The sequence below is a fragment of the Mastigoproctus giganteus genome, chromosome 10 (assembly GCF_048544385.1).
Source record: "Mastigoproctus giganteus isolate SK-2022 chromosome 10, ASM4854438v1, whole genome shotgun sequence".
In the NCBI taxonomy this organism is placed as follows: Eukaryota; Metazoa; Arthropoda; class Arachnida; order Uropygi; family Thelyphonidae; genus Mastigoproctus; species Mastigoproctus giganteus.
This window is the reverse complement of record NC_143584.1, coordinates 48802970-48829368: the sequence shown is the minus strand read 5'-3', so window position 1 is coordinate 48829368 and position 26399 is coordinate 48802970. Positions and strand designations below refer to the sequence as shown.

Here is a 26399-nt window from a genome sequence, read left to right as displayed (position 1 = left end):
CTGGTTTACTAACGTTATCCTCTGTAATACCATCATATTCCGATTAAACCTCAGATCATAATAATTCGGACATTCAAACGTAATCTGTTCACAACGGCATAAGTCACTTTCCACAAAAATTAAAGTATTTCAATTTTTTTGCCTAAGGTCAACAGTGTCGACCTTACAGGTGAATCTGTTTCCTTCCTGACCCGCTTTATCCCAGCTATTTTGCCATAATCTAATGATATTTTGAAAAGTTTTGTTCCTAGCTATCACATGGCAAGTAGAGTACTATCCAACTCCCCACCTCTGTTTCCTATAAGCGTTGTTACGATTCATTTCCTTACAACATACTTAAGATTCCTTTTAATCACTAACAAATCTGTTGAAATCTTTCCAAATAAAAGATGCAGAGCACCATTCGACAAAGTTCTATTCTCCTTAGTGATACTCAATAGGGCTGGTCTTCAGCAGTTAACTACCTTCTGATCGAAACTTCATCAACCCTGTGTGTCCCTATGCTCCTGCCACATAAGCTAAAATTGCCTATAATCATCTTTCAGATGAAATTCACCGAGGACACTTAAAATTCAGTTTTATGATTTTGAAATGAACAGCCTAAACAAGACCTCCCTGCAAGCATTTTATGACGTTTAGCTCCATAGGTTAATAAGAGAAATAAATGATTTCTTAAATGCAACGAGAAGAGGAGTAAATGATTGGAACACACAACTGGCAAAATCCAAGCATTGTACCACTAACCAGGGAAACAACTTGTCAACGACTCTTCGTACGCTGAAATGAAGGGTTGATCGCTCAGCCTTCTGAATGTTCCACTTTATGAGCGCGTTGTTACATTTGTTAGGGTAAACGCCATGGTAACTAAAATAATGAGTCTCTGTAAAGCGAGTTTATTCTAACCCGGTTTTTTTTTGCATGGACGTAGTAGAGAAAAAGCCTTAAAGAGTTCTTCCTGTACGAGATAGGAATTGAACTGGAGACTTTTCCGAAGGAGTTACAAGTATCGAAGCCGCTATACAATCACGAGAAAACCGGATCTGCACAGACAGAGTTAATAAGCAAGATAAAAACTAATGATGGAAACAAAATGGCAAAAACTTTAAATGAACAAATTTAAAAAAAAAGTTAGTCATTGAAAGCGGCGAAAAAGAATAAATTTTATGGAAAAAAAAAAAAAATCACGGAAAATTTTTCGTTAAAGAGATCCCTCACTGCAAAATCTACTACTCGACATTTTAGAGGGTAGACAGTTCCAATTGGTTGCCAGTGCAGCTTTTACACAAAAATATAATATATTGTATCAACATTAACAAAGTTAGAGTTATTGTTATTATTTGGTTTTTAGGAGCATTAGCAACTAAGGCCATATTGCTCCGGGGATATGCGGTGGTCATTCCCTGACCTTTCCGCATCCTCCGTATTTGGTGGTCACGGGCTCGAACCCCGGTCTAATCAAGAAGCGTGTGCTACGCACTGCTGCTCCTGCCCACCTGGCTACGGAGGCGCCACAAAGTTAGAGATAAGGCACCAGAAATTAAAGATTCAGCGTAAAAGAACACAATCTTAAAAATACACCAGCCTTATTTCAGAAGTTACGTAACGCATTTTCGCATTCATGAGTCGGAGGAGAGGAAACAAAGCAACCAATTGCAAATAAAAAGATTGTCCACAGGAAGAGCATGTGCACAGAAAGCAGGCCTTCATGGCAAGCACTGCTTGGATTTCTTTGGCCTTTAACTAAAGATATAATTTTCCGTAAAGTGGGAACACGCAAAATTCCAAAGAAATCTATAATGATCAAATTGATATAGGAGATCGTTAATTGGGAGGTTAAGCAGGTTTGTCTATTCTGGTGGACGAAAATTTTGGTTTCCGGGAAGGGCAAAGACCGTGCAACCCTCATCAGAAAACTCTGGAATGTTGTGGGAATTCGAACATAGGCATTTTAAGCTTAGTTTAAAGGGGAAAGACAATTATGGCAAAACTGCTATGCTATCGGCAAGGATAATTGTTTTTGCAGCCGCATGGAAACTTATATGGAATAACTGCAAAAATGCGAGAAAAATTAAATCTAGTAGATTAATTTTCTCGCTTTTTGAGAAAAAAGCTCTGGAGATTGTTTTGAGAAATGATGACAGACGAGGACTAGCAGTATTGTGAAATTCATGGAAGGAAATAGAGGAACTGAGATCAGACTGACTATCACGGTACAGTTGCTGAGGTAACATCGATGCAAAAGATACCAGATCAGATTAATATTTTATACAGGGTTACAATAAAACCACCATAATGCAAAATAAGCGAAACACTGAGCATGGTTTAAATGAATCGGATAAAACTAGTCATCTGGACAGGCCACGAGTTCCCTTGAACTTAGTTTCGATGCAAGTTCTTTTCAAATATGGAAAATTAACAAGCAGAAAAATATTCTAAGTTCGGCACTAGCTAGACGAAAGTCTTCTTTTCCTCTTGTGGGGGATTCTAGACATCCGGGTTGCCTTCAATATTTGTTGAAAAACCAATGTTCACGGGTGGATGAAAGTTTAACGTTGAATAAGATTAAATAATTTCGTTTCTAAGAAACTTACTTCGATAGGATTATCATTATCAAAACAAGTGTTAAGATCGGAAAGCGAACATCAAGTCATGAGAAACATCAACAAAAGAATTTAGTTCCCCTATTTGGGACAATGGTGAAAAATATTACATTTCCGAAAAACAGCGTCCAGAATAACATGATAAAGGATGAAGTCTATTCACTTCACACCATGTAGTACGAAGCGAAGTTTAAGAAAATTTTCAGGAATGTAGTAAATTAAGCTATGATATCACATCGAGTTAACCCAGTGTATCATCATATACAACATTGTTTTAACGCCATACACCTCTTTGGCGCCAGAGCATGTTGGCCCTCCGCGACATTGACACCTGGGAAATTCTCTTGATGGCTTAATGGATTTCTTCTGAGGATTTCTACCCTCAAGTTAGTAACAGGCCTCAAACCACAGTCACGATAAAATCAAAGAGTTCAATTGCCCGTGACTTCTAACGAAATTCGGAAGAAAATTAAACCGAATCGAGCTGTTCGTTCATTAACCAATGTTCCGTTTATTCTGAAATTTAATTAGGCTATGAAAACTTTCAAGTGGGAAGCGTAAATAAAAAAAATACACGCTCTTCAAGGATTTACCTACAAATAAAGAAAACATATTCGTTTTACTAATCCCGATTGATGTTTGCGTAGTCTTTTCTTAGTCATGATTAAATAGAACCAATAAGAAAATCGCAGGAAAGCTTTCTATTAGCTTTCCTTTATTACCAGCAGAAGCCGCTGATTTTAGAAGCAGTTGTATCACGAAAGATTCATGAATGCTGCGACATATCACGGTATTACTGTAGCAGACAACCAGAGTCCTAATGCAAATAAGACCTGGTCGATCTATGTTCATTTGTTTCGATGACGAGATGTCCAATCGTTTATTTTGTCTTCTAGCACTATTTAATCATGCATACCCAATGCAAATTCCACAACTTCCTGGGAATCCAGCAGTGTTTATATTCATATTATTCATTAGAAGTTGAAACGAAACTTCTAAAGAGGCCCTTTCTCCGAGTTTTCAAAAGGAGCGCATTTTGAAGTGTTCGTTTGTCCCAGCCTTTCCTTAGGCAGAAGTCGTCGTATCAGTCTGAAAGAATCCTTTCATATACATCTGTTAGGAATTGGTACAGTCACATTGAATGATTTTCGAAAGATTCCAAAACTTCAAACATAACATTAAAATGCGCTGGAAGCTTCCCACAAAACTTGGGAGTGAGGTCGTTCTTTAGAAGTAACAACCAACTAACAATTTTCAGAGTCGCATGTAATTTCACAAGATGACTAGGGTTAGTTTTAATTTAGGTTATATGAAATAAAATTCTTTAAGTTTCAAAACAATTTAAATTTAGCACTTAATTAAAAATCACTTAACCGATGTAAAATGCAGTTATTCTTCACGACTAGCATATAAAAGGTATTAGCTGCTGTTGCAGTATTCTGGTAGTTAAAGAACTAGATTGTCTTACATGAAGAAATCGAAGTAATCAAAACCTTCACAAATTTGGAAGAGACATTTTCAGGAATAAATCACAGAACTCTTTGCTGATCATATCTAAATTATGCTTACTACTCTGGGGGGCTGTGCATCCGACCCCTTGAAATATGCGAGCCACCATTTTGACAGACCTCATTCGCTATTTTCGTAGAACGTTATCTTTTCCAGAGAACGACCTGCCTGCCCTCTTTCTCTGTCCTCCCTTCCCCCGACTAACGTCACAAGCGTGTCGCCTTAGAAGCGGGCTCCAACAATACGCGCAAGCTGTGGAGGATGGTGAATAGTAATGTCAGTGTCATCCGTGACTTTCTGCTACTTGGGGTGGCAAGCAATCCGATACGGAGCTGTGCACACAAGAGACGCAGTGCAACCAGTAATTAACGACATCCGTTACAACTTGCTTCCCTGCACCCTATGGTTACGGCATTGTCTTTCGTAACTCGAGCGCCGAAAAGATGTACTTCGACGCCCAGGATGCGGGAATGTTCTTCGGTAGGAAGAGGGGAGGAGGATTAATATGGAGTCTTTTCCGTATTAAATTCTGGTTTCTGTTTTAATGTATGACCGGCGACTTTGAGAAGTCTGAAATTGACGTTCATTTATTCTTTCGTTCTCTCCGGGAGACGAGTCTCAATGAAGCAATAGGAATCTTTTCATAATACAATTAATCAGAACTGCAGCCATAAGACCTTCTGCATTCGAAACATTGGAAGAGAAACAACTGTGCATGCGCAGTTCATGGTATCTCAACGCATCGCTGACTAAAGTCAGAATACCCATGAGAACAAACGTGCCGGTTGCTATTCGCCACTGGAAATAATTATTCTAACCCCCATTTCTGGAAGTGAGTTTGCGCTTGTGGGATCACAAGCGTTAACCTTAGGCACTGAAGGCATCAGAGCCCATTAAATTCCTCATAATGACGAGAAGCGTCGCAATTGACACTGCAGATCCAAATGAATAGAACTAGCGTATAACCTATAATGAAGTAGGCTTCGTCCTTTTACAGATGCTTCTATTGTTCAAACGGCAAGGATCAAATCTAACGATATAAATATGCGTTTATTTGCTACACTGATTTAAATTATTTTAAAACGGCAAACCTGTACATGCATGACAGGAAATAATTGATGCAAATGACTCCTCCATTCTTTTTCTTATAAGAGAAATTTACTTAATGCGCTAGAAGCAGATCATAGTCAGTGGGAGATTGCAAATTAAAGTTACAACCCATTGGCTGTTTGACGGGGAGGCTTTATTTACAACGAATAATAATATTCATGTATTATTTTGACTGGAAGGGGATACGGAAAACGAAGTTTATACAAAAGCCATTGAAACAAAAAATTGACCTAAAGGCCTATTTTATATGAATTGACCTCTGAACTCACTCAAGATGGTCTGGATTTGGCTCTTCATAAAATTCAGACAATGCCTTGTCGCATTTTGTATTTACATACAAAATGCCTGAAAACTCTACAGGAGAGCTTTCCTATTAGCGACGAAACGTTTCTTTGGTTACCAATACCTTATTCCAACGTTTCCCAAACTGTAAAAAGTGAAACGCTAAATTAAGTAAAAAAACACTTAACTGGGCTTTAATTTTACAGTGGTTACTTTATCAACCGCTTCGAAGTTCTCGTTCACACCCCTAGTCAAAGTCGACGAGTGTTTAAATACGAATTGTGAAGATATTACGAGTGTCTCGTAATATCTTCATAATTCGCCTCTTTATATACACAAATTCACTGTTCCTATGATGTAGGGTATAGGGACTCAATGCTACTTTCATTTAGCTGCATTTAAGGAGACAGAACACATTTTTAAAATTCTTCATATGTATTTTGGTTAATTCCTTAGGTTTATTACTTATTGAAAGGATTTCTTTTATTATACTGATTAGTGTATAGTGTTTACTATCATGCGACTCCGGGGGTCTCTCCCAACTCCGCCAAGTATAGTCCTGGTCGCAGAATGACCTCTGTAAAGGTCAGGGTGTATGTTATTGTGTAGCTTGCCAGTGAAATTATTATATTATTACATTGATTAGCAAAAAAATAACACCGAAAAGTATCCATGTTTTGTTATTGTATCCATTTGGGACACAATAGCGCCAGTTTTCTTTAAGTGAGCTAAAATGAGAAAAACGGACGTGAATAAGTAGAAAGTACTTCATTTTCAGTAAGTTTTAAAAAAAAAAAATCTCCGAGTCCTAATTCACTATCATAAATCAGTAAAAATGGCGCATGCAAGTATAACACATCCACTTTTCACAAGAAGTTCTGTACAAAACACTCATGCGAGATGCAACGATTTCACATAAGAATTTAAGTAACATCAAATCTACTTCCTGCATTCGTTTAATTCTTCGAACAGGTTGTAACCCTTGTTCCTCAGTGAGAATAATTTCTTCGTTTTTCAGATTTTTCAGCAGGAAATAGTCACAGTATGCTTCTCTGAATGCATTTTCAGCAGTAGCTACCTTTTTTGCTTTACAAACGGACTCGATGGCTTTTGCCAGCAGCTATTCTTCCCAGTTCCCTCTGATCCTGCATGACTTGATTTCTAATCCACTTGGTTTAATACTGTCAATCCATAATGAGAAGGGCATATTTATCTTAAAGATGATTCCGCCCTTTCACTTTAAACCAGAAAAATGTACTCAAATCGGCCCATGAGTGCTCAAAAATGAAAAAGTTAATTTATTTACTTTTGATATTTGTGTAATTCACTAGAAAATATTGTGTATCTGTAATTCTGTAAACCTGGCATGATTGAGAAGCATTTTGAATTTTCCATCAAACGTGGCTTTATTGCATCCAACTGTTTCACATTATTGAAAAAAAAAAAAAATGTCCAGTTCAAAAGTTTTATTGCTATATCCCAAGAAATATTATATAATAAAGCATACCACCAAAGCGTTATCATTTTAAATCGAATTAGCAATAAAACCACCATTTCAAAACGAGGGAGAAATTTCATATATTTCAGGGTGTGAGGAAGTGACACCACAACTTCGAAAGCCCTCTGTAAGAACAAAATCAAATGCTTTAACGTTCTTTCACTACTCAAACCTTCTCAGATGCGTAAGGTTTTAAGAGCATATACGTACGAACAGCCATCGACAGAAATATTTACTGCAAGTGGGAAGATATCTAGTCTTACTGCAGCCTCCTATCCTACTAGGATCTATGAGTATTAAACTACAATCAGAAGATTGTCCATTTAATTTAGAAATAACATTAAAGGAAATTTTAGGGAAAATTATCTTATCCCAATAAAAATGCCTGTATTTTCATTTACTTATTCTAAATACTAATTTTTAGATCGAAATTTATCTGAACTTGAATAAACCTAAAATAACTTCATCAATCGTCGTGAGAAACAAGCGGATCAACGATGCAAAGAGACTAACAATACAACTTACTTCATGGATTCACAATAATTTTTCTTTCATTTTATGTGTATTATTCCAATACAAGTACCATAGAAAAATTCACTAGTATCACTTAAGCAATGAAGTTCATTCTTTTCCTCAGACTATCTTTTTTCAGGTAGAGAAATGAAACCTATAATCTATAGAAATATTAATATAATTTATTGCGCTCGCCTTCTCTCTCTCTCTCTCTCTCTCTCTCTCTCTCTCTCTCTCTCTCTCTCTCTCTCTCTCTCTCTCTCTCTCTGAGCAAAAAATTGTGATGTAAATGTGTTCACAAATCAGTTATATACTCCCTAATAATATGGCGGTCCATTGCATACTCCCTATGCAATGGACGGCCTTTGGTCCATTGCATTTCCATATTAAAATGGAATTATTCTTAGAATAAAAAGTTAAAATTATCTCAGTACAATTAAACAAACAGACTGTATTTGCTCGATTTCTTTATCCCAAGTGTTTATTGATAACACTGGAATCCACTTGGTTTAATACTGTCAATCCACAATGAGAAGGGCATATTTATCTTAAAGATAATTCCGCCCTTCTCACTTTAAACCGGCAAAATGTGTATTCTCCCTCCCTCAAACGGCAACCTCCCAACCAAAGATCGTACTTCAAGTCATGGTCGGAGGCCTTGGTGCCAAGGCCAGAGTTCTTGGTTCCCAATATAAGCTTTTTACTTTACGAAGTTCTCCCTTAAATACTGGATACTTAAGTAGGTTTCTTAGAACAATCTGCCTTCCCTCCCAAAAAAAAAAAAAAAAAAAAAATATTATAACACTTGCTTAAGGAAAATTCAAAAACAAAAATACAGCTTCAGCTATATTTACAATTGTTTATATCAAAATAAAAAAACCAGCACCACGGAAATATAATTACAGTCCACGAAATTCAGACCAGCATCTGAACCGTCTTTGTCTGATTACGTACGATGCTACTTCGTTTCATATAAAAGTATGCATTAAACTGCTATTGCTCCTACACTTTCTTCGGCCGATTTTCTTTATTTTTTAAAACATAATTCAATCTATAACTAAGAACGAAAAGGTACTAATATAAACTTATTTTCTATTGGCAGCCTTAAATTAAAAGTAAACATTTTTAACAAGATAATTGCTAAAATTAAAATCAATTCCTTAGAACCATATCGAATTTGGTGCATATGCAACATGCAGTTCTTAACTCAAAAGTTAAAAAAAAAAATGCTTAGTCAAAGGCTCAATTGATAAAGGCAAACAGAATTAACAAATGTATTCCCGTTATTATACTTTACTAAATTAATAAAATGGAATGAACATTGCGCTTTTAATTAGTGCCTAAATTTGCATGCGAATTACATTATGTAATAACCGAAGCATAACCAAACCGTATCAATTTCGGTGAAGCATCTCCATAAGCGAGAAGAATTTCTCTAATTCGGATGCAAGGTATTTTTTATGCAAAAAAAAAGATTCAACTGCCTAGCTATCTATAATAAATAGAGATGCTCATATCGTTTTAATAGCATTTGTTTGGCAACGACATAAGCGGGAACTTAACTTTATTTCATACAGAAAACTGCCATTTGTATTCAATGAGGGGAGGGAACAAAAAAGAAATTTGATTTGGGGAAAGAAACTACTTCACTTTAAGAAAAGTGAGCTTGCAGTATTTCTTCTCTTAACAAAAAGTTTCGAGAAACATTAAAACTAAAGCTAAATGCACGCATAAGGGATTTTCAGTTCAACAATTCTAAGAAGTCATTGTTAGCGTACTTTGAATATCAACAGTCTATTTTCATAACGTAGGGCTTTTCGATACAGTTTTCAAACTGTATTCATAAATAAAATATCTAATGATTGTTGATGTGAACATTTCGACACTGCGTCAGTCAGTTTCCAGAGAATTTTAAAAATCACTATAATTATACATTAAATATCCTTGAGAACTTTCTCATAATTTTCTTGCTCAGCGTGGTCTTAAAAATAGAGATAATGTGAAACTCCAGATTTTTCAGACACCGTATACAAGCATAGGAAGAATGCAAATTTCCGTTCATATAAAATGACAAAATTAATGAAATTAGATTAATATGGCATAAACCTGGTGGCAGCAGATAAGGTGACAGAAATTATCCGATAAAGATTACTGACGGTATGCACGGCGCGTCAGAACAAAAAAAAAAAAAAAAAAAAAACACTTACCTTGATGGTCTTATTCTGCAATCTGAGCCCATTCAGAGTATTGATAGCCTTCTCGGCGTCTTCTGGTCGGACGTAATTGACGAACCCGTAGCCTAGACTCTGACCTGAAAGAAAAGAAAGACAATTGTAGTGATTTTATCGGAAAAGACATTGAATGCGCAGTGGTAAAAATATGTACAGCCAAGGTCACAGCAACTGTCATTGCGAAGCGCTTCCCTGCAGTATCTATTACAACATATACAAAAAGGCATTTTTCCAGTACAATCATATTTTCAGAAAAAAAAAAAACGTCGATTCTACCCTAGACATCATGACATAAGTACATCAGGGGTTCGATGAATGTTGTTTTAAGTCAGAGGTTTATATTAGAAACTGGTGTCGTACATTCTTAAACATGCAAGATAAATGAGATTTTTTTTCTCGTTTTTTTATCGTTCTGCATTGGCCTCAATTCTAGCCCTACTTCCTTCCTTCCCCAGAAAGGCTTAATAGGAAACGCTCCAATTAATTTCGTGCACGTTCATCAGGGCATAGACACCACAACCAGGGTGTGTCAGGAAACTGCATGTGGTCACCTAGGCAACTAGAAATAAAAACACTGCATTTAGGATGTGTGTATGACATGGTTGACCTTTACATAAAAAACAGGGGGTGACGATTGGTATTCCGATTTACTTCTATTAATTCCAACGTCTCGCACAACATGCAAAATTAAACTTTCAAAAGCTTAATATTCCCAATCTTAACGGAAAATGTCATTTATAAGAATTAATCTAGGGACAGAAAAGCCAGTTTATCACAGCCGTTGTCATATCCGTATTGAAAACTCCCTGCGCATCTTAAACACTACTATTATGAAATTACAATGCACAATAGCAATATTTACGTGTCTCTGAAAAACAGTCTACAGCTGTGATGCGCAAACCCGCGGGCCGCATGCTTCCCACCTAAAAATTTTTGCAGCCTGTCTCAGCCTATAAGAATATTTCAAATTTTCATAAAACATGAAATTCAAGCATCAAAAGTAATAAAATAAACAGTTGCTGAAAAAACATGTTAATAATACATAACATCTGGTCAGTGTCGTTTCCACCAGTACTGCACTAAATAGAGAATTCTCTTGCATTGACGAGTAACGTAAATCGTTGTTAAACATCAGTTTTCATGTCACAGTTGTTGCCTGCTACGTAAGAAATATTGCGGATGGGAAGTATGGCTTCATATATGATTTCTAACTATTGATGATTATTTAAAAATAATTTAGTTTCCTGCACCAGTGTTAACCTATTATTTTAGAATTGTAAAATGATTCCGGTGAAATCAATAGCTGTAAAAATAATAAAAACGAACGATAGAAGGCAAAAAACGTGTATTCTAAGAGCAATGGACAAATATTTCGTTGAACAAAAAAAAAATAAATAAAAATTTGTTTGATATGCCATCAACATAAGCCAGTGAGTATAATCTAAGACGTCACTTAAAAACAAAAAACACGCTAATTTGAAAAATATTCTCGAGAACTGAGAAGACAATACTTCATCCCTTGAAAACTGAGCAAAATATTTTTGTAAAGCGTTCTGAAATCCAAGAAAAAGCCTTAGAAGTACGTTTCACAATATCTTAGCTAATAGTTCAATCATCAAAACCTTTTTCTAATGGAGATTTTGTTAAAAAAAAAATTACTTTATCTTTCAATGTTATATTATTTGGTATAAAGTGAGTATATTTTACAAAATGTTCAAAAACGTTATTTTACAAAAATTGTACAAAAAAGTTTGAAAATATCAGTTTAAGCCGGGACACAATTGAAAGGCGGCTATCTGATATTTCAAATGATATCAAAAGAAAGTTTTCCAAAACTTTCAAACAGTACTTTTCGCTTGCTGTTGATGAGTCAATATCACTTCAATGGCACGATCGTCTATTTTTGTACGTGCAAGGGGCATCCGATTTTAAGATATGAAAAAAATTTAGAATTGTATCCGTTAAAAGGCCAAGTGAAAGGATCAGATTCAGTTGAGAGACTCCTTGTCTTAAGCAGTATAATTTGGATTTATCTAAACTTGTGAGAATAACTACGGACGGTGCACCCTATATGATTGGTTCTAAAAGTGGTATGTTGTCTCTTCTTTCTGATCATATGAAAGATTTATGCCTTCAGACAAAATTAATACACATGCACTATCACTGTATTATTCATCAGCAAAATCTATTGGGTATTCAAAGCGGTTATAGATATTGTAAATGTTGTAAATTTTATTAAGTCACGAGGGTTAAACCTTAGACAATTCAATGAGTTTCTTGATGAAATCGAAAGCGCCAAGTGTAGTACACAATATAGCAACATTGTGTACTTACAGTGAAATGGTAAGCTAGCTTAGCACAGGTAAAGTTTTGCAACGGTTTTTGTCGCTATTCGAAGAAATAAGTGTTTCTTATTGATAAAGGACAAAGGGTGGATCACTTTGAGGATGAAAACTGGGTTTGCAACCTGGCGTTCTTGGCCGACATATCTGGTCATTTGAATGAACTAAATAAGAAACTTCAAGAAAAAAAGGTCAACTTATACCCTAACTTACCAATGACGTATCAGCTTTTCGAATGAAATTATCGCTTTATCAATCCCAACTTTCAAATAACAACACTTTTCAAACTGTCAGAAAATTGTCGCTTTTCAAATTGTCAGAAAATATTTTAACAATAAGCAAAATAGCAGCGAGTACATCAGACACCGTATCACATTGAACTACAGCAGTAGTTGAACAGAGAAATTTGAGGACTTTGAGCGAGATAAAAATATCGTTCAACATCTTTACCGATCCTTTTGAGAATTTACTAATCCTCGTATGAAAAATCTGAACCAATTTTACACCTTGAACTAATGATGTACTTTTATAACTTGAACTTTATGTACTGAAATTAAAATTAAAATTCAATTTATTGAATTTTTACAAATACCTCCCTCAGGACAAATATCCCAATCTACATTATAATGCAGCTGATAAATACAATTTTAAACTTTCATATAAAGTTTATATTTTTCGTTATGTATGGAAATATGCAGTTACCTTATCCTGCGGCCCGCCGATATAGACTATTTTTTTTTTTTTTAAATGGCCCTTCGAAAGAAAAAAAAGAGGTTGCGCATCACTGGTCTATAACATCTTAAAGATCTGCTCATAGTGCTATTTAATTATCAATTGATCAATATACTCCCGAAGACACACTGGACGCAATTGTGAATCCTAAGAAATGATCGAATTAAGATATTGGTATGAATTATCTTGGAGACAAACTACTTACTGATATTCGCAAATGAAGATTAGCGATCAACTTGCTAGTAACGTGTGCTTGTATAGTTCATGAGATGATTCTAGGTAATGTTTCCTTGTGTAGACTGAAGGTTAATTTCCTATACTTTGATAAATATTTTTCACGGTAAATACCTTCATTTATTTATGAAAGATCATTCACATCTTGCATGACTACTCTAGTGGATATGTTTTCTCCTGAAATCCAATACCTTATTCATTGGGAGGATATTACCTGAAGATCTTTAGTAAGCTCAGGCATCATTTCCACAACCAACTGTACTTTGTCAGTAATGCCTAGAGCGGAATTTATTAAAATCAACATCCATAAGTAGAACCTTCGTCAGGCCGAACTAGTAAAAACATAATAGTACAGGTAGAAACTGAGAAACGGCAAGGTCAGGCACAGAATACATAATCGTTCGTTCTTTTTTTCCACCAACTCAACTAAGAAATGAAAAAAAAAATAATCGTTGTAATCGAATAAGACAACGAAGAACTGAAGCTGTAGATATTAAAAATGAAATTCATATAATAATTGTTATCCCATCCCTAGTCGGAATAATTAGAGATTTCGATAAGTAAAATGCTTATCACAATAAGAATTTGCAGATAAAGACGATATACGTTGAAGGCGGTTTTTACTGTATTGAGAGGCTAACTGTGAAGTTTCATTTCAGTAAGCAAGCAGTCTTAATTGAAAAATGCGACGCTTGTAATATTTATTTTATCATGCAAGTTTACGTTTTAGCATTAGCAGCTTCAAGCGATTCAAAAAAAGTAAGCTTATAACAGCATCAACCAAAAGAAAAACACTTCCCAGATCACTTGTCATTCCCTCTAAAAGTATGTCTAGTTCTATTTCGAATTTATTAAAACTACCCACTTGAACACCAGATGGAATTTTTTCCAACAATTAATTACCCGCTGGCTGAAGGCAAACTTCCGAACATTTATTCTGCAACCATCCATCCTCAATTTGAATTTGTGGCTCTTCGTGTACGTGTGTGTTGGGGGGGGGGGCAAGAGAAAGCATTCCATCAGCATTGAGCTTAATCAATCCATTCAAAGCTTCAGGCTCCTCAATCAGGTATCGCAAGTGCGTACCTAGTCTCCAGACTGCTTGCAGAACTGAAGAGACTTTCCTGGTAAGACATTTCGTTCCTCGCACTAACCTCGTTGCTCTTCTCTGCACCTCTTCCAACAGATCCACATCTTCCTTAAGATGAGGCTTCTAGACCTATATGCAGCACTCAAGATGCAACCTAACCATTACCTTATGCGACGGAATCATTTCCGTATCTTCGCTGGCAAAATCCCTGTATATCATTAGCAAAACCCTATGTTGTTGCTTGGGGTATTTTTCTGGCGCATCAGCTTCTATGGTAATAGTGCGCCATAAAACCCTATTAGCTGTCCTGGAGTTGTGTGCACTGCTCAGTGAATATCTGACTGCAAAAATTATCCCAGGATAATTTTATTCCTCACTACCCTGAGCGTCGGTACCACACTTGGTACGTTAATCTGTGATTACTGCTCAGATCACTTCTACCCATGTGCAGTACCTTACATTTGTCAATATTAATTGCCACTTTTCAGCCCATCTGTCTAGATCTCGTTGCAGCAGCAGCCCACCCTGATTATTGTCATGATCCACCCTGTCAACTTTATCATCTGCGAATTTGATCTAAGCGTGATATAACTTTTTCGACATCATTAATAAATATAGGAACAATGGTCCCAGCACTAAACCCTGGGGCACTCCAATAATAACATTAGTCCAGAAAGAACAGGGTCCATTGATAACCACTCTAGTTCCCCACTCACCCTTCATCTATGGCAGTAGCTTGCCCTTAATACCACAGTACTATTTCTACAGAAATAGTATGTGCAACAGTATCAAAATCTTTTCAGAAATTAACTATATATCAGAATTTCTTGCATCCAGTTGCTTTGTTACTGCGTCACAGTTTCCCCGATCGGAATGATCAGACAAGATCGCCACTTAAATTATGCTGAGACTGAAGTATAACTGCATTCATCTAATGGTCCTACATTGCTTTATCCAGCGACTCGCTTGTTTTTCCTAATAAAAGTCAGGCTAACAGGTCTGTAATTAACTTTTTGAAGACTGTCTACAGCTTTATTTCCTTGGTGTTTTCTCAGTTGAGTCAGTGAAAGAAAAAGATTCGTTTTGGAGTACACCATTAGAATATTTAGAAAATTAAAAGAACTGGCTAAAACAAAAATAAAACAAAATCTGTAACAGGGAGCAGATTTTCAGTGGAACAATCATGTACGAGGGGTTTCAAAAAAAGATTTGTATTCATTCACACGTAGTTGCAATATAAGGTTGAAACCAACACCAATGTATTAAGCTTTTTTTAAACAGTCACCACACAAAAATGACACATTTGTGCCACCTCTCAATACACTTCCGCAGGCCAGTTTTGCAGAAATCTGTTAATGTCCTGTCATTCAAACTACGACTTGGCAGCAGAAATCACCTCATCAGCAACAGCATTTCCCCGAAGAAAAGACTTCAAGGCAGGAAACAGGAAGAAATCTGAGGGGATGCAAGGTCTAGGGAATAAGCAGGATGCAGCAATATTTCAAACTAACATTTGTGGGCATACCTCAACGGCAGCGTGCGAAGAACGCACAGGGATATTATCGTGTATCACCTTTAGACAGTGGGCGCCTGTTCGTCTTTTCTTTTATAGTACACGTAGCTTTATTAGGAGGTTGGAATAATACTTCGCCATCACAGTATATATTGAAGGTAATATACTAATATTCATCAATGTGATCCAAAAACACTGACAGCATTGCCTTACCAGCATCGGCTTCTGTGGCCATAGTGCACCTCCCAAGGTTTTTGCAGTACTTTGATCCAAACCCGCGACCTTTGGGTTGCCAGGCAGGCACTTTACCCATCCGGCTAGCCCGGTCGGCTTGTTTTGACATACAGGATCAGAGTGACAGATTCAGGTTTCATCCATGCTGACCAGCCCTGAAGAAAAAATAAATAAATAAAATCTTGCCCTTCTTGCCACATTGACAAAATTTCATGTACACATTATGCCCTTTCCTTCTTCTGGTAAGGGGTTCAGAAGGTCTAGGAATCCATGTAACGAACACTTCTCATATGCAACTATTGATGGATGATGCTCCCCACACTATACACTAATCTGGATCTCTGCAACTAGTTCTTTGAAGCTCATACGGCGATCTTCCAGGATTCGTGCCTCAATTTTTGCAACACTCTTCTGTTACAGAAGTTGCTGGGTGTCCTAAGATTTCTTCATCATGTTCACTTGGTTCTCCGCATCTGAATTATTTATACCAATGCATAACAACAATCAACATTGTAATCTGGGCAATTTTTTTCAATAAACAGCGACCATTTCCTCGTGGATTGTTTAGGATATTTTTCCTTGCAAAGAGGTACCGAATCACGGATCTGTATTCCACTTTATCCATTGTAACGTTTCACTTCATTCACCGCTGCAAATAAATGAAATGAATTGTCAGATCGAAATCAAAATTTCGTACGGTTGTATAGAAATTAAGGTATCATACAGAAAAAAAAAAATTTTCTATCACCAGTACTTCTGGGTGAATACAAATCTTTATTGAACTCCTCTCGTACAGCAGTCTTCAGTTATTTATGTTAAGTCCTTCTATAAGCGACTGCAGACAACACTTCCATAATTCAGATTGTATGTAGGTTCCTCTCGGGACGCTGTCCCAAGAATATGGTTGTGTGAGCACTGCCCAATAATTACTAGAAGTCAACGTCTAGAGAATTTAATAGAGACATCCCTCTCGTAGAAATGGGAAACGTATGCAATCCATTCTACAACACTATATCGAGGATACAGGTAGGGACGAAGAGGAATTGTGCTTGCGGTATTTTTACAGTGTACACCACTTAGTAGGAACGATATTTAAAAGTAGGATTATAATTCAGAGCTTGAATGGCATTGTTAGGCTGCATGTTGCATGAAATGCTGGATTTTCTACAGCAAGCGCTAAGGCAACTAATGTCACGCAGTGTTATATTAATTTTATGGATGTAATAATAGTTTAACAGGACCATAAATTCAACTGAGATCAACTCTACCATTTTGTATTCCCTTGGTTGAAAAATGATACCACATGCTTGCTTGAATATATTAAAGAATGAAAAAAAAAAAATCTTTATTGTATTGCATACATGGGATATGCAATACACAATTCACACATAATACAAAATATACCTGCCAGGGCCAGGAGCTTGATGAAAGTCAGGTGACAACAATTTCCACTAGAAGTAGTAAAAAAAAAAAAAAAAAAACACACAACTCACTGAAATATCTTAAACTAGATATTATGCTTAGGCGCCCTAAGGTCTATTGATTAAGCTACCTGATGAAGTATTTCACCTAATTGCCGATTATAAGACTCATACAATTGAATGAAGGAGCCTCAAAATTGCTCCATCTCACTTCAAAGACCAAGCAATGATTCAAACAGGAACACAAAACAATCAGAGGAAAAATTGCAGACTGCCTATTTTATAACGAGAGGGCACTGTTCTTAATAAATGAAGGAGAAGCACTGCAATCATTCCAGAGAATCACCGCAATAATGGAATAATTGCAGTACTCTTTTTGGGAAAATGGCGACTCGCCCTCCATACTAAAGGGGAAAAAAAACAAATCCATTCCTTCCGTTAAATGATTTAATTGTAAATATTTCGTTTTTAATAATTTTCCCTTTATTTAGATGTTTTGTTAATAGGAATTCAAGACCTATGCCTAAAGAAATGATTAATTTCACACAATATAAAAAAAAGGTACATCCCTCCCCCCATGGAGTTTAAGGATAAAAACACATTAATGGTTAAACTAATATAAATAAAGTTTGTACACTGTATGTACGAGAGAAGAGAAGGTTCGGTAAAAACCTTACACTTGTGGCCGAGGCCTAATAACTGCATCGACAAGTGACAATGCCTTTTATCGAAAAATCCATGTCTTCCAGATTTCCATGAAGAGAACACAAATTTTGTAGGCTCAGCAATGCGGATATTAAACTTTCAATTTCTTCACAATACAAAGTACGTATATCTCTAACATACCAGACCTTATTAACTCACTGATTTTCAAACTCTGACTTCTGCTATTGTCAGTAAATATGATTAAATATGAGTATTCAGTATTTAACAATACTGGTTAAGATGATCCATTCCTTGTTCTAACAGCTATCCAGATCTCACTCAAGTGAAAGAAAAAAAAATGGTGAAAGATCTTGACAAATACAAATCGCAAAGGTGGCCGGTCTTTTAATGAAGATTAAAAACTATTCCTTCCCAATTGTCACGTGGTTTCAAGCAGCTGAAGCTTTCTCACTTGAGTAAATATAACAGGTTAAATGTCTTTGGAAAGGTCTGCCCAGATGGAAGTTATTTAACGTCGATAGTTGCAACTGGAAGTGAGAAAGGCCAATAATCTACGAGTATTTAGCTCCTTGTAGGAGTGCATCAGCACTGATAAATCGGACAATGACGGCATTTCGCGTTCAATTTCAAAACACCTGGAAAGCCTCAAAATGCTAGGTAATTGGACTTGCATCTGGCACGGTAGATGAGCAATAGCAGGGAAAGGAGCGTCTCTAGATGGTAAATCTAGAGAAGACTGCAGAGGTTTCTGTCGAAATCAATGTACTCAGTATCCGTGGCTTATATAAAAACTCGTAATCAGAGGTAGTCACTGGTTAGCAAGCCATTAGAACAGATGGCATTTGCACAATACAATGACTATTTTAGCTTGTGCTCCAACAAAATAAACACTGAAATTCAATCATAATCCCAAAGATACTGTTTCCCAACTGGCGTTTACGGATGCTGCTATCCAGAAAGCAAATAGTACTGCCTAATATTATTTTTCACCTCATTTTGAATGTCGTGTTCATTTCATTTGGAAGCAGTCAACTTGAAAGCGATCCCAACGAGGTCAAACTCCTTTAAAAAAGGAAAGTTCCTCGCCTCCCTCCTACCCCCAAAGATTGCACTTGATCGACAGAATGTCGCATGCATCTGACTTTTAGAGTTTAACTAGTTCAAAACTTGGAAAATGACACTCGGGGCGTCTTGACGGCTTCCCTGATAAAGTGCTCCGAGAGAGAAATAAAAATCGAAAAACTGCTACGAACAAGTTCATGATATTCATTTTTTACCCCTTCAGCCAAGCTTTCGTGACTTCGCCTAATCTTTTTTGCCAGGTGAAAGTTAAATATTAATGGTGTGCGTGATGTGTACTCTGATATTAGTATGGGTTCTGTTTTTCACATCTTAAAAGTCAAACTCTCAACGTAAAAACGACTTTATGATGACGGGCCATGGATCAACACAAGGGTGGCTTTTCAAACGTGCGCACACGTAATTAGAGAAGGCTTGCAGAGAGGAAAATTACACCAAGATGAGACTGATTTCTGGATGGAGAATGGAAACGCTCCCTTGCGGGTGCCGCAGTTGATAAAGTTGCCTTTCAAACTTCGCAATTCATAGGAGGATATATGTTCAAAATATGTGGGTCTCAAAATTCATCATTAAAGTGGTGCTGCAATAGACGCCGAACTGTGGTTAGTAATGTATACAAGCGGTCTCCATCGGCAAATGAGAAAGGTTAATATCGCAAACTGTAATTCGTGCTCATTCTGCGGAACAGATTGCCCTTTGAACCTTATCTAGCATTGTGGAATGAAAACTAAATTCATAAAGTTTCTTTGTCTAACTCTACGGAAGATTACTGCGAAATGCACTTCTAAGGAAGATACAATATATGGTGAATTTTTTTAATTTTTGAAGTTAAACGAGTGTTTTATAAGTCATAATCCAGCAAAAATTCATATTTATACTTAAATTAAAACAAACAGCAAAGACATTTTACAGAAGATTTCGTACTTTTTCCCTGACTTCCTCCCAGTCAGAATTTTTAAAGAAGAGACATTCAGCTATTTTCAGTAACTCAAGACTTGTTCAAGTATTTCGTTACCAATTCGTTCGGATACAGGAATATTAGTTTAAAACATACCTTTGCAGCACTATTAAAAGAAAACACTCGGAAAAATATTGCTACAGTGCGAAGTAGTCACCAGCAACGTCCCAAGATATTTGAATCTTAATTGCATAGTATCATTATTTTTGACAGAACATCCTAATAACAGCATTACTTACTAATATTATGCTACAAAAAATATCATCCTCACTGAAAATTAATCTTACACTTATATATTATCCAGCTTAGGCAAACATTTCAAATTTGCAGTTAAGGAGAACGGCGTGCGCTACACACGAAGTCAAATTAAAAAAAAAAAAATGTTATTTGTACAAATACATTAAATTTGTAGTTGAAACCAAACAGCACAGTCAGGAAATAAACAGAGCTACCACGTCCACATGTGACGTGGTAGTGCGATGGATGTGCCTCAGCTGGTGAGCGTTACGGTTTGATATCCACAGAAGTTGGTGTATTTGTTATGACTTTATTAGATCAACTTTAGGAAATTTAAAAGCATTTATCCAAAAAGGCGCAATAGTTTTAAAATATATTTTCTAGCAACATCACATTTTTATGCCGTTTAATGGACTTTTAGATAAATTGCACCATGTGATCAACAGAAGCTGTTCTCTTAAGTGTAACGTAGCCAAGTGACGAGGAAAGTATCGGTGGGGTTGTTAAATAGTCAATGTTTTCGAAAACACTGACTTAAATAAACACGCAAAAACAATTAAATTAAAATACTAAGAGAATCAACCGATTTATTTATTTACACAGTACATTAAAAATTCCTTCCCTCGTTTTTATAACTGCCTCTTTATCATTCATATTGGTTATGAGGGCATTAAATACCCACCACCAATGAAAAATGGGTTCTACAATAGTATTGCAACGTATTATAATTATTGCTATGCAGATGGTATGCGGAAACGTGACTATCTCACGTTTAAAATCTGTTTGTTCATTTGTTTCCGTAATGTCAAAAAGCTCCCTGTTTTTAGTCAAATACGTTATGGGGAGTGCATGAGGCGGTGATTACCCCCCCCCCTTCGCCCTTCCCGGTGTCACTTTCAAGAGGACGACACTTGCTCGACATTGGCTGCTGATGGTAAATCAATATTGGCCAACTTCGGCTCGTAGTCAGGATACAAGGCGCAGAAGTCGACACGAAAGGGAAGGCTCGGGTTGTAACGAGCGTGCACGCACTACGCGACCCTGCGTTGCTATTAAGTAGGCTTAATTGCTGCTGTCTCAGCGTACAGGCGATCCGGAATTGCATTAATCCTATGAAAGGATCGACCTGGATGGAAAGGGAGGAAGGAAAAAATAGCGACGGAATCGAGGATAGAGTTGCCAGTGGAAGAAAATTAGAACCAACGAACGCAGAGCCGCCAGGTCCCAGTGCATAGATTGAAGTGGCGCAGTTTTGTAGCTATGCCGCTGCTTTGAAATTCAATAGAGCCACTGCACGCCAGCATTAATTTCTTCGGAAATATGAAACAGATCCTTACATATTGCTCGTAAGCAACGAATATATTTTCTTTGCTTACCAGTTCTACGCATTCTTTGACTTCTTACTCAGAGTATCCTACACTAAGCATGATAAGCAAGTCAAAGATGTATCAGAACTGGATGTTTTCAGAATTTTTTTAGTTGTTTATCATTAAGTATCCTATCCGATGCGTGTATGTTAAAGTTATTCTTAAACCAACAAAAATTTATTGAAATCTGTTTGCTATAACTGTCAAATTACCTTAAGATATTTCGTTTAGCATTTTGTTCTTTGAAGATTGACAATGTTCATTTTTCCGTGAACCAAAGTCCTACTTTTTCTAATCACATTAATCATAGTCAAGAGAAAAATGCTTTTTTTTTTTCCTTCCCGTAGATCATGTGATGTATGTACAGTGTCCACATCTGGAATTTCAGTAAATACTTCCATATTCCGGAAGTATGTTTGTTATTTGGTTTTTAGGAGCATTAGCAACTAAGGCCATATTGCTCCGGGGATATGCGGTATTCATTCCCTAACCGTGCCGCACCCTCCGTATTTGGTGGTCACGGGCTCGAACCCCGGTCTAATCAAGAAACAAAGGCATTTACCTCTAATTTTGTGGAATTTAAGGGCCATACTGCAACGTAAGCAAGGTGTCCGTTTTGTTGCAATAAAGACTCCCTATTAAAACAACCGTACTTCAGCTTCTGATTTATGTAGAAATTGATTTATTAACTTTTATATATACGCAACAATTCGTGAGTGCAAGTTCTGCCATCGTTACAGATTACTTTTTTTTCGCCTATATGCAAATATATGCGGAGAAACCCTGGGTATATCACAAAAAAGTGAAAAATATTCACAGGTGACAATACCACAAGTCGTTTAAATTTTATGGAAAATATTCTTTACAACAAGAAAGCTGCAAAATAAAACTATACTTTTATTTGCTACTCCAGTCTACTTAGCTGTAACGTAAAAAATGTGACAATTCTAAATGCTGAATTGCAATAAATATCTATAATGAATTGCCATGTTTCTTATAACGTCAGTTACATTTGTTTACTTTCCGTAATGCTTCCCTACTTAATTTTCATCGCGTACATAAAGTTATGAAATTGGTCTACAGTAAACTGCATCACAAGGATCTGGGAATTACCTAGGACAAGTTATCCTTCACTGAGCATTTCACTACCACCAGGAAGAAAAAACATCAGCCGCCATCTGGTGCTCAAAACAAGAATTATCTAGGGTTCAAAATACTCAACTGGTGAAGGAATACATTGTTAGGTTCATTGCCCCGGTGGCCTTATAAACTTCGGTCATCTGGTCCTCAGTTCCTGAAACGTACGTTAAAACCTTCGTAAACAGAATATTGGATACTCAGGTGACTAAACAAGATTTTCCAATTCCGATTCACTGTCTCCAGAGGCATTTTGTATGCAAATAATGAATGGACACTAGATGTTTATTGTCATTTGGACAAATATTTGCCAAGCTTTTACAGGAAAAAATGCTGCGCCAGTACTTACAGGCATCATCTCACATCCACGAAGTGAATGTGAGATGATGCCTGTGAGATAAAAACTCCTTGAAAAGTTTAAACAGGATGTTCCCACTAAATACCATAGAAACCCTAAATCGGTGTCAGGTTAACTGACAAAAACTATGCTCCAATAAGGCCTACAGAAAGACTATCTGCTAACAAACAACTGAGTTGCAACACTACTAGCTGGAATTTACAGTCTTTTAGTACTCTGAGTTATGCTGTCATTACGAGATTCGAGTACTAAGTTAATAAATTTTATAGTGTTGTGAATGCTCCTATATGAAGACATCCAGAAATGAAGAAAACATTTTTATATTAATATACATTTCCTTTATTACTAAACTGTAAATATTTTTGTAAATTTATCCCCTGCATCGTAAATATACCCCTCTGGCTTGCACGCCGTACAAGAGACGATTGTATCTTACAATCAACTGAAAAATAAATAATCAGACTCGATCCAGAGACTGTCTGGTAATGCAACTACAACGAAACAAGTGAAGTTTTCCTGTACAGAATTGATGATAGTTCACGTTGGGTCAAATCTGACAGGGATGAATCAAGTTAAGACCAACTTCTCCGATGCAGTCTTGAGAGCATCCTTAAATAATATACTTCGAAAGAATACGAATGTGATTCGTGCCTTGATTTGCAGCGAAATTGCTGACTACAAAATTACTTTCAAGTCAAAAGAAAGTTCTTCTCTGGACCAGGGCATGAATATCGAAGAGCTTTCTTGGTTGGCCTGCTACCGAAAGATAACCAAGTAGTATGCACAGACTTTTGAGCTAGACTTCGACGGAGAGAATCCATGTTAACAAGGTCCCACTAAATCAGGCATCTAGGCATTCAAGTATTGATATCTAGAGGTTATCACGGTCAATCGTTCAGCCATACGTAGTCAAAGCAATTATAATTATGGGAAATTAAATGATTAAATCCTGAAATAGGCGCACTGCCTTAAATAATTTCATAATCCTACAATGGAAGTCCTCGGGAAGAGAGATGATGAAACCGATAAGCTGATCCCATTGTAAAATAACTTCAGTATTCCTATTTTTATTTCGCCACTCGCGAAAATCATGAAAGCATACGAGTCTTGCATACAATTTCTGCTTTACACAAAATATCTTTAATGCTCATATCATTTCCCATTAGTGATGTAATATCTCCAAGATATAATCATGAAGATCCCACATCACCCTCAAACTAACCATTTCTTCTTCGATCTCCACTTTTGAATAGATTTCTTTAAATTTGATAAATCCTCGTGGCTCGGTCAGACAAACATTCTATTCTACTACTAGGCTTCCAAGGTTTGGAAAAGCCCTTCATTTTTACTGATAGAAATAGTGAACCATTTCTACCGATAACAATGGAGTTTTTCTGCTTCCAAGCATGGAGAATAGTGAAAATTTAAACAGTTTAGCCGTGCACAGATTAAGAAGTCTAATATCTTAAATAAATTCAGAATTCTTCCTGTACTACTTCCAAAAGCTCCTTCTTGAAACCACAGATGTAAAATTCTCTTCTGTCTCTTATCTTTCCATATGATGATTTAAAAGTTAAAATCAGGTCTTTTAAAGATATTTATATCATATCAAGGTGATTAGGATAAGTTATTTATATCATATCCTAAATGACCATAAAACCATATATTTACAGATCATATATTATTTAGTTTTCAAAATTTTCTTGTTCCTATTTTAGTTATTTACAACTAAGGAAATTATGTTAAAATTCATTAAATGAACATCATTCTGTATATCTCTATGACAATTTAAAACTATGTATCTTGCACTTCGTAAACGGGTAGCTCTACCTGCTAATTGTAATAAAGTTGGGGTTGTAAGAACAGCAATTCTGAAAATTGTACTGGCAGTACTATGAAACTGTCAGAATTATCTGCATTCTTTTAAGAAATGCAAGACATTTTAGTCTATTAGGTCAAACTCCAGCACCATGCTTCGAGGGATACTGAATTTATTTAGAACATTTATCTTGAACAGTGTCTTAGTCTGCTGTAATTAATTTGATCTGAATCTTTTATATTACTCAATGTATATATTGTTAGTATGTTATAGTTATGTTTACCATCCTAGCAAATGTTTGCTGTCTAAGGGCGGCTGTAACTTTTCCTTTACTTGAATAAATAAATAAATAAATAAATAAGATTTTTAAATTTTCGCCATTCTACATTTCGATTCACCTGCTAACCCATGCCACTAAAAGAACTCATTCCCAAGCAACCTGTAATATCACATTCTTTAATGTACTGACCGAAATACAGTCCGATTCCATCACCTGATGGCGAACCTGACAAACTTTCTCACTAGATGGCGCATAAATCACCAAGACAATATTTATGGATTTCTTTGATGGTACAAGAGGTGTAAACGTTTCTTGATTTCATGTTGAGCCAGAAAGCAATGAGCACACGCAACGCAGTAAACTACGAAGATGGCTATCGAAACAGCTGACGTTCCTTCAGTTTTCCATGGCTGCTTCCAGTTCCCTGATTATCACATCCACTCACGTTCTCCGCAGGTGTCCTTTCTCCCGAAGAAAGCTACAGAACACATCGGCGAGCGACCAAAGTCACGTTCGATATTTGGGATAGTTCGCGCCTTCTCATGTGCGGTGCGGTGCGTCACGTGACTCAAAGCGCCGATTCCTTCTGTGTGTTTTGCCAGCCGTGAGCAATATGGTTTCCCCGGACTGGTAAAGTTTTATCTCTCAGCATCTACGGTAAAGAGTCTCCACCACAGTTCTGTAAAGAACTACTACAGTCAGATTTTCACTTATAATGCACTTCAGTACTTAGCGTTCTTTGGCTCGCACTCAAAGTAGACAAGGTTTTTACATTAAGTAAAACATATACAATTTCACTGAAAGTGTCTGCCTTACTCGGAAAACGGTTCTGCAGCAGTTTTTGATACACCATAATGCTAATTGTTATGAGCAAGCTGTTAAATGCTTGTTAGACAATGTTTCGGTAATATGTTGTAGACAATGTTAAGTTCATTACCAAACAAAGTTTACTACACATTTAATAATATTGTATTTAAAACATCTTAATCCATTAGACCAAGAGATGTCTACTTGTGTTTCGAAAACTCGGCCAGAGCAAAAAATCATTCCAATTAAGGAATAATAGGAATGATTTTTGTTGTGACAGTTTCAATTCATTCATCAAAGAAGTCCGAAGTTATCCAACATTAGACTCGCAAAAACATCAGTAACGCTGCATTAAATGTTCGATTTCTTTGCAAAATTGAA

At 36.4% G+C, this 26399-nt stretch overlaps 1 protein-coding gene across 6 annotated transcripts in view; it reads right to left on the bottom strand.

The window, feature by feature from the left end:
- The window catches only part of LOC150079026 (ELAV-like protein 4), a 193203-nt gene that overhangs the window by 70239 nt on the left and 96565 nt on the right, over positions 1 to 26399 (bottom strand). For all 6 annotated transcript variants that reach the window (XM_090383936.1, XM_090383938.1, XM_090383939.1 and 3 more), the window contains exon 3: positions 9720 to 9823. In XM_090383936.1, coding sequence (XP_090240062.1) covers positions 9720 to 9823 — 104 coding nt within the window. The remainder of the gene's footprint in view (positions 1 to 9719; positions 9824 to 26399) is intronic.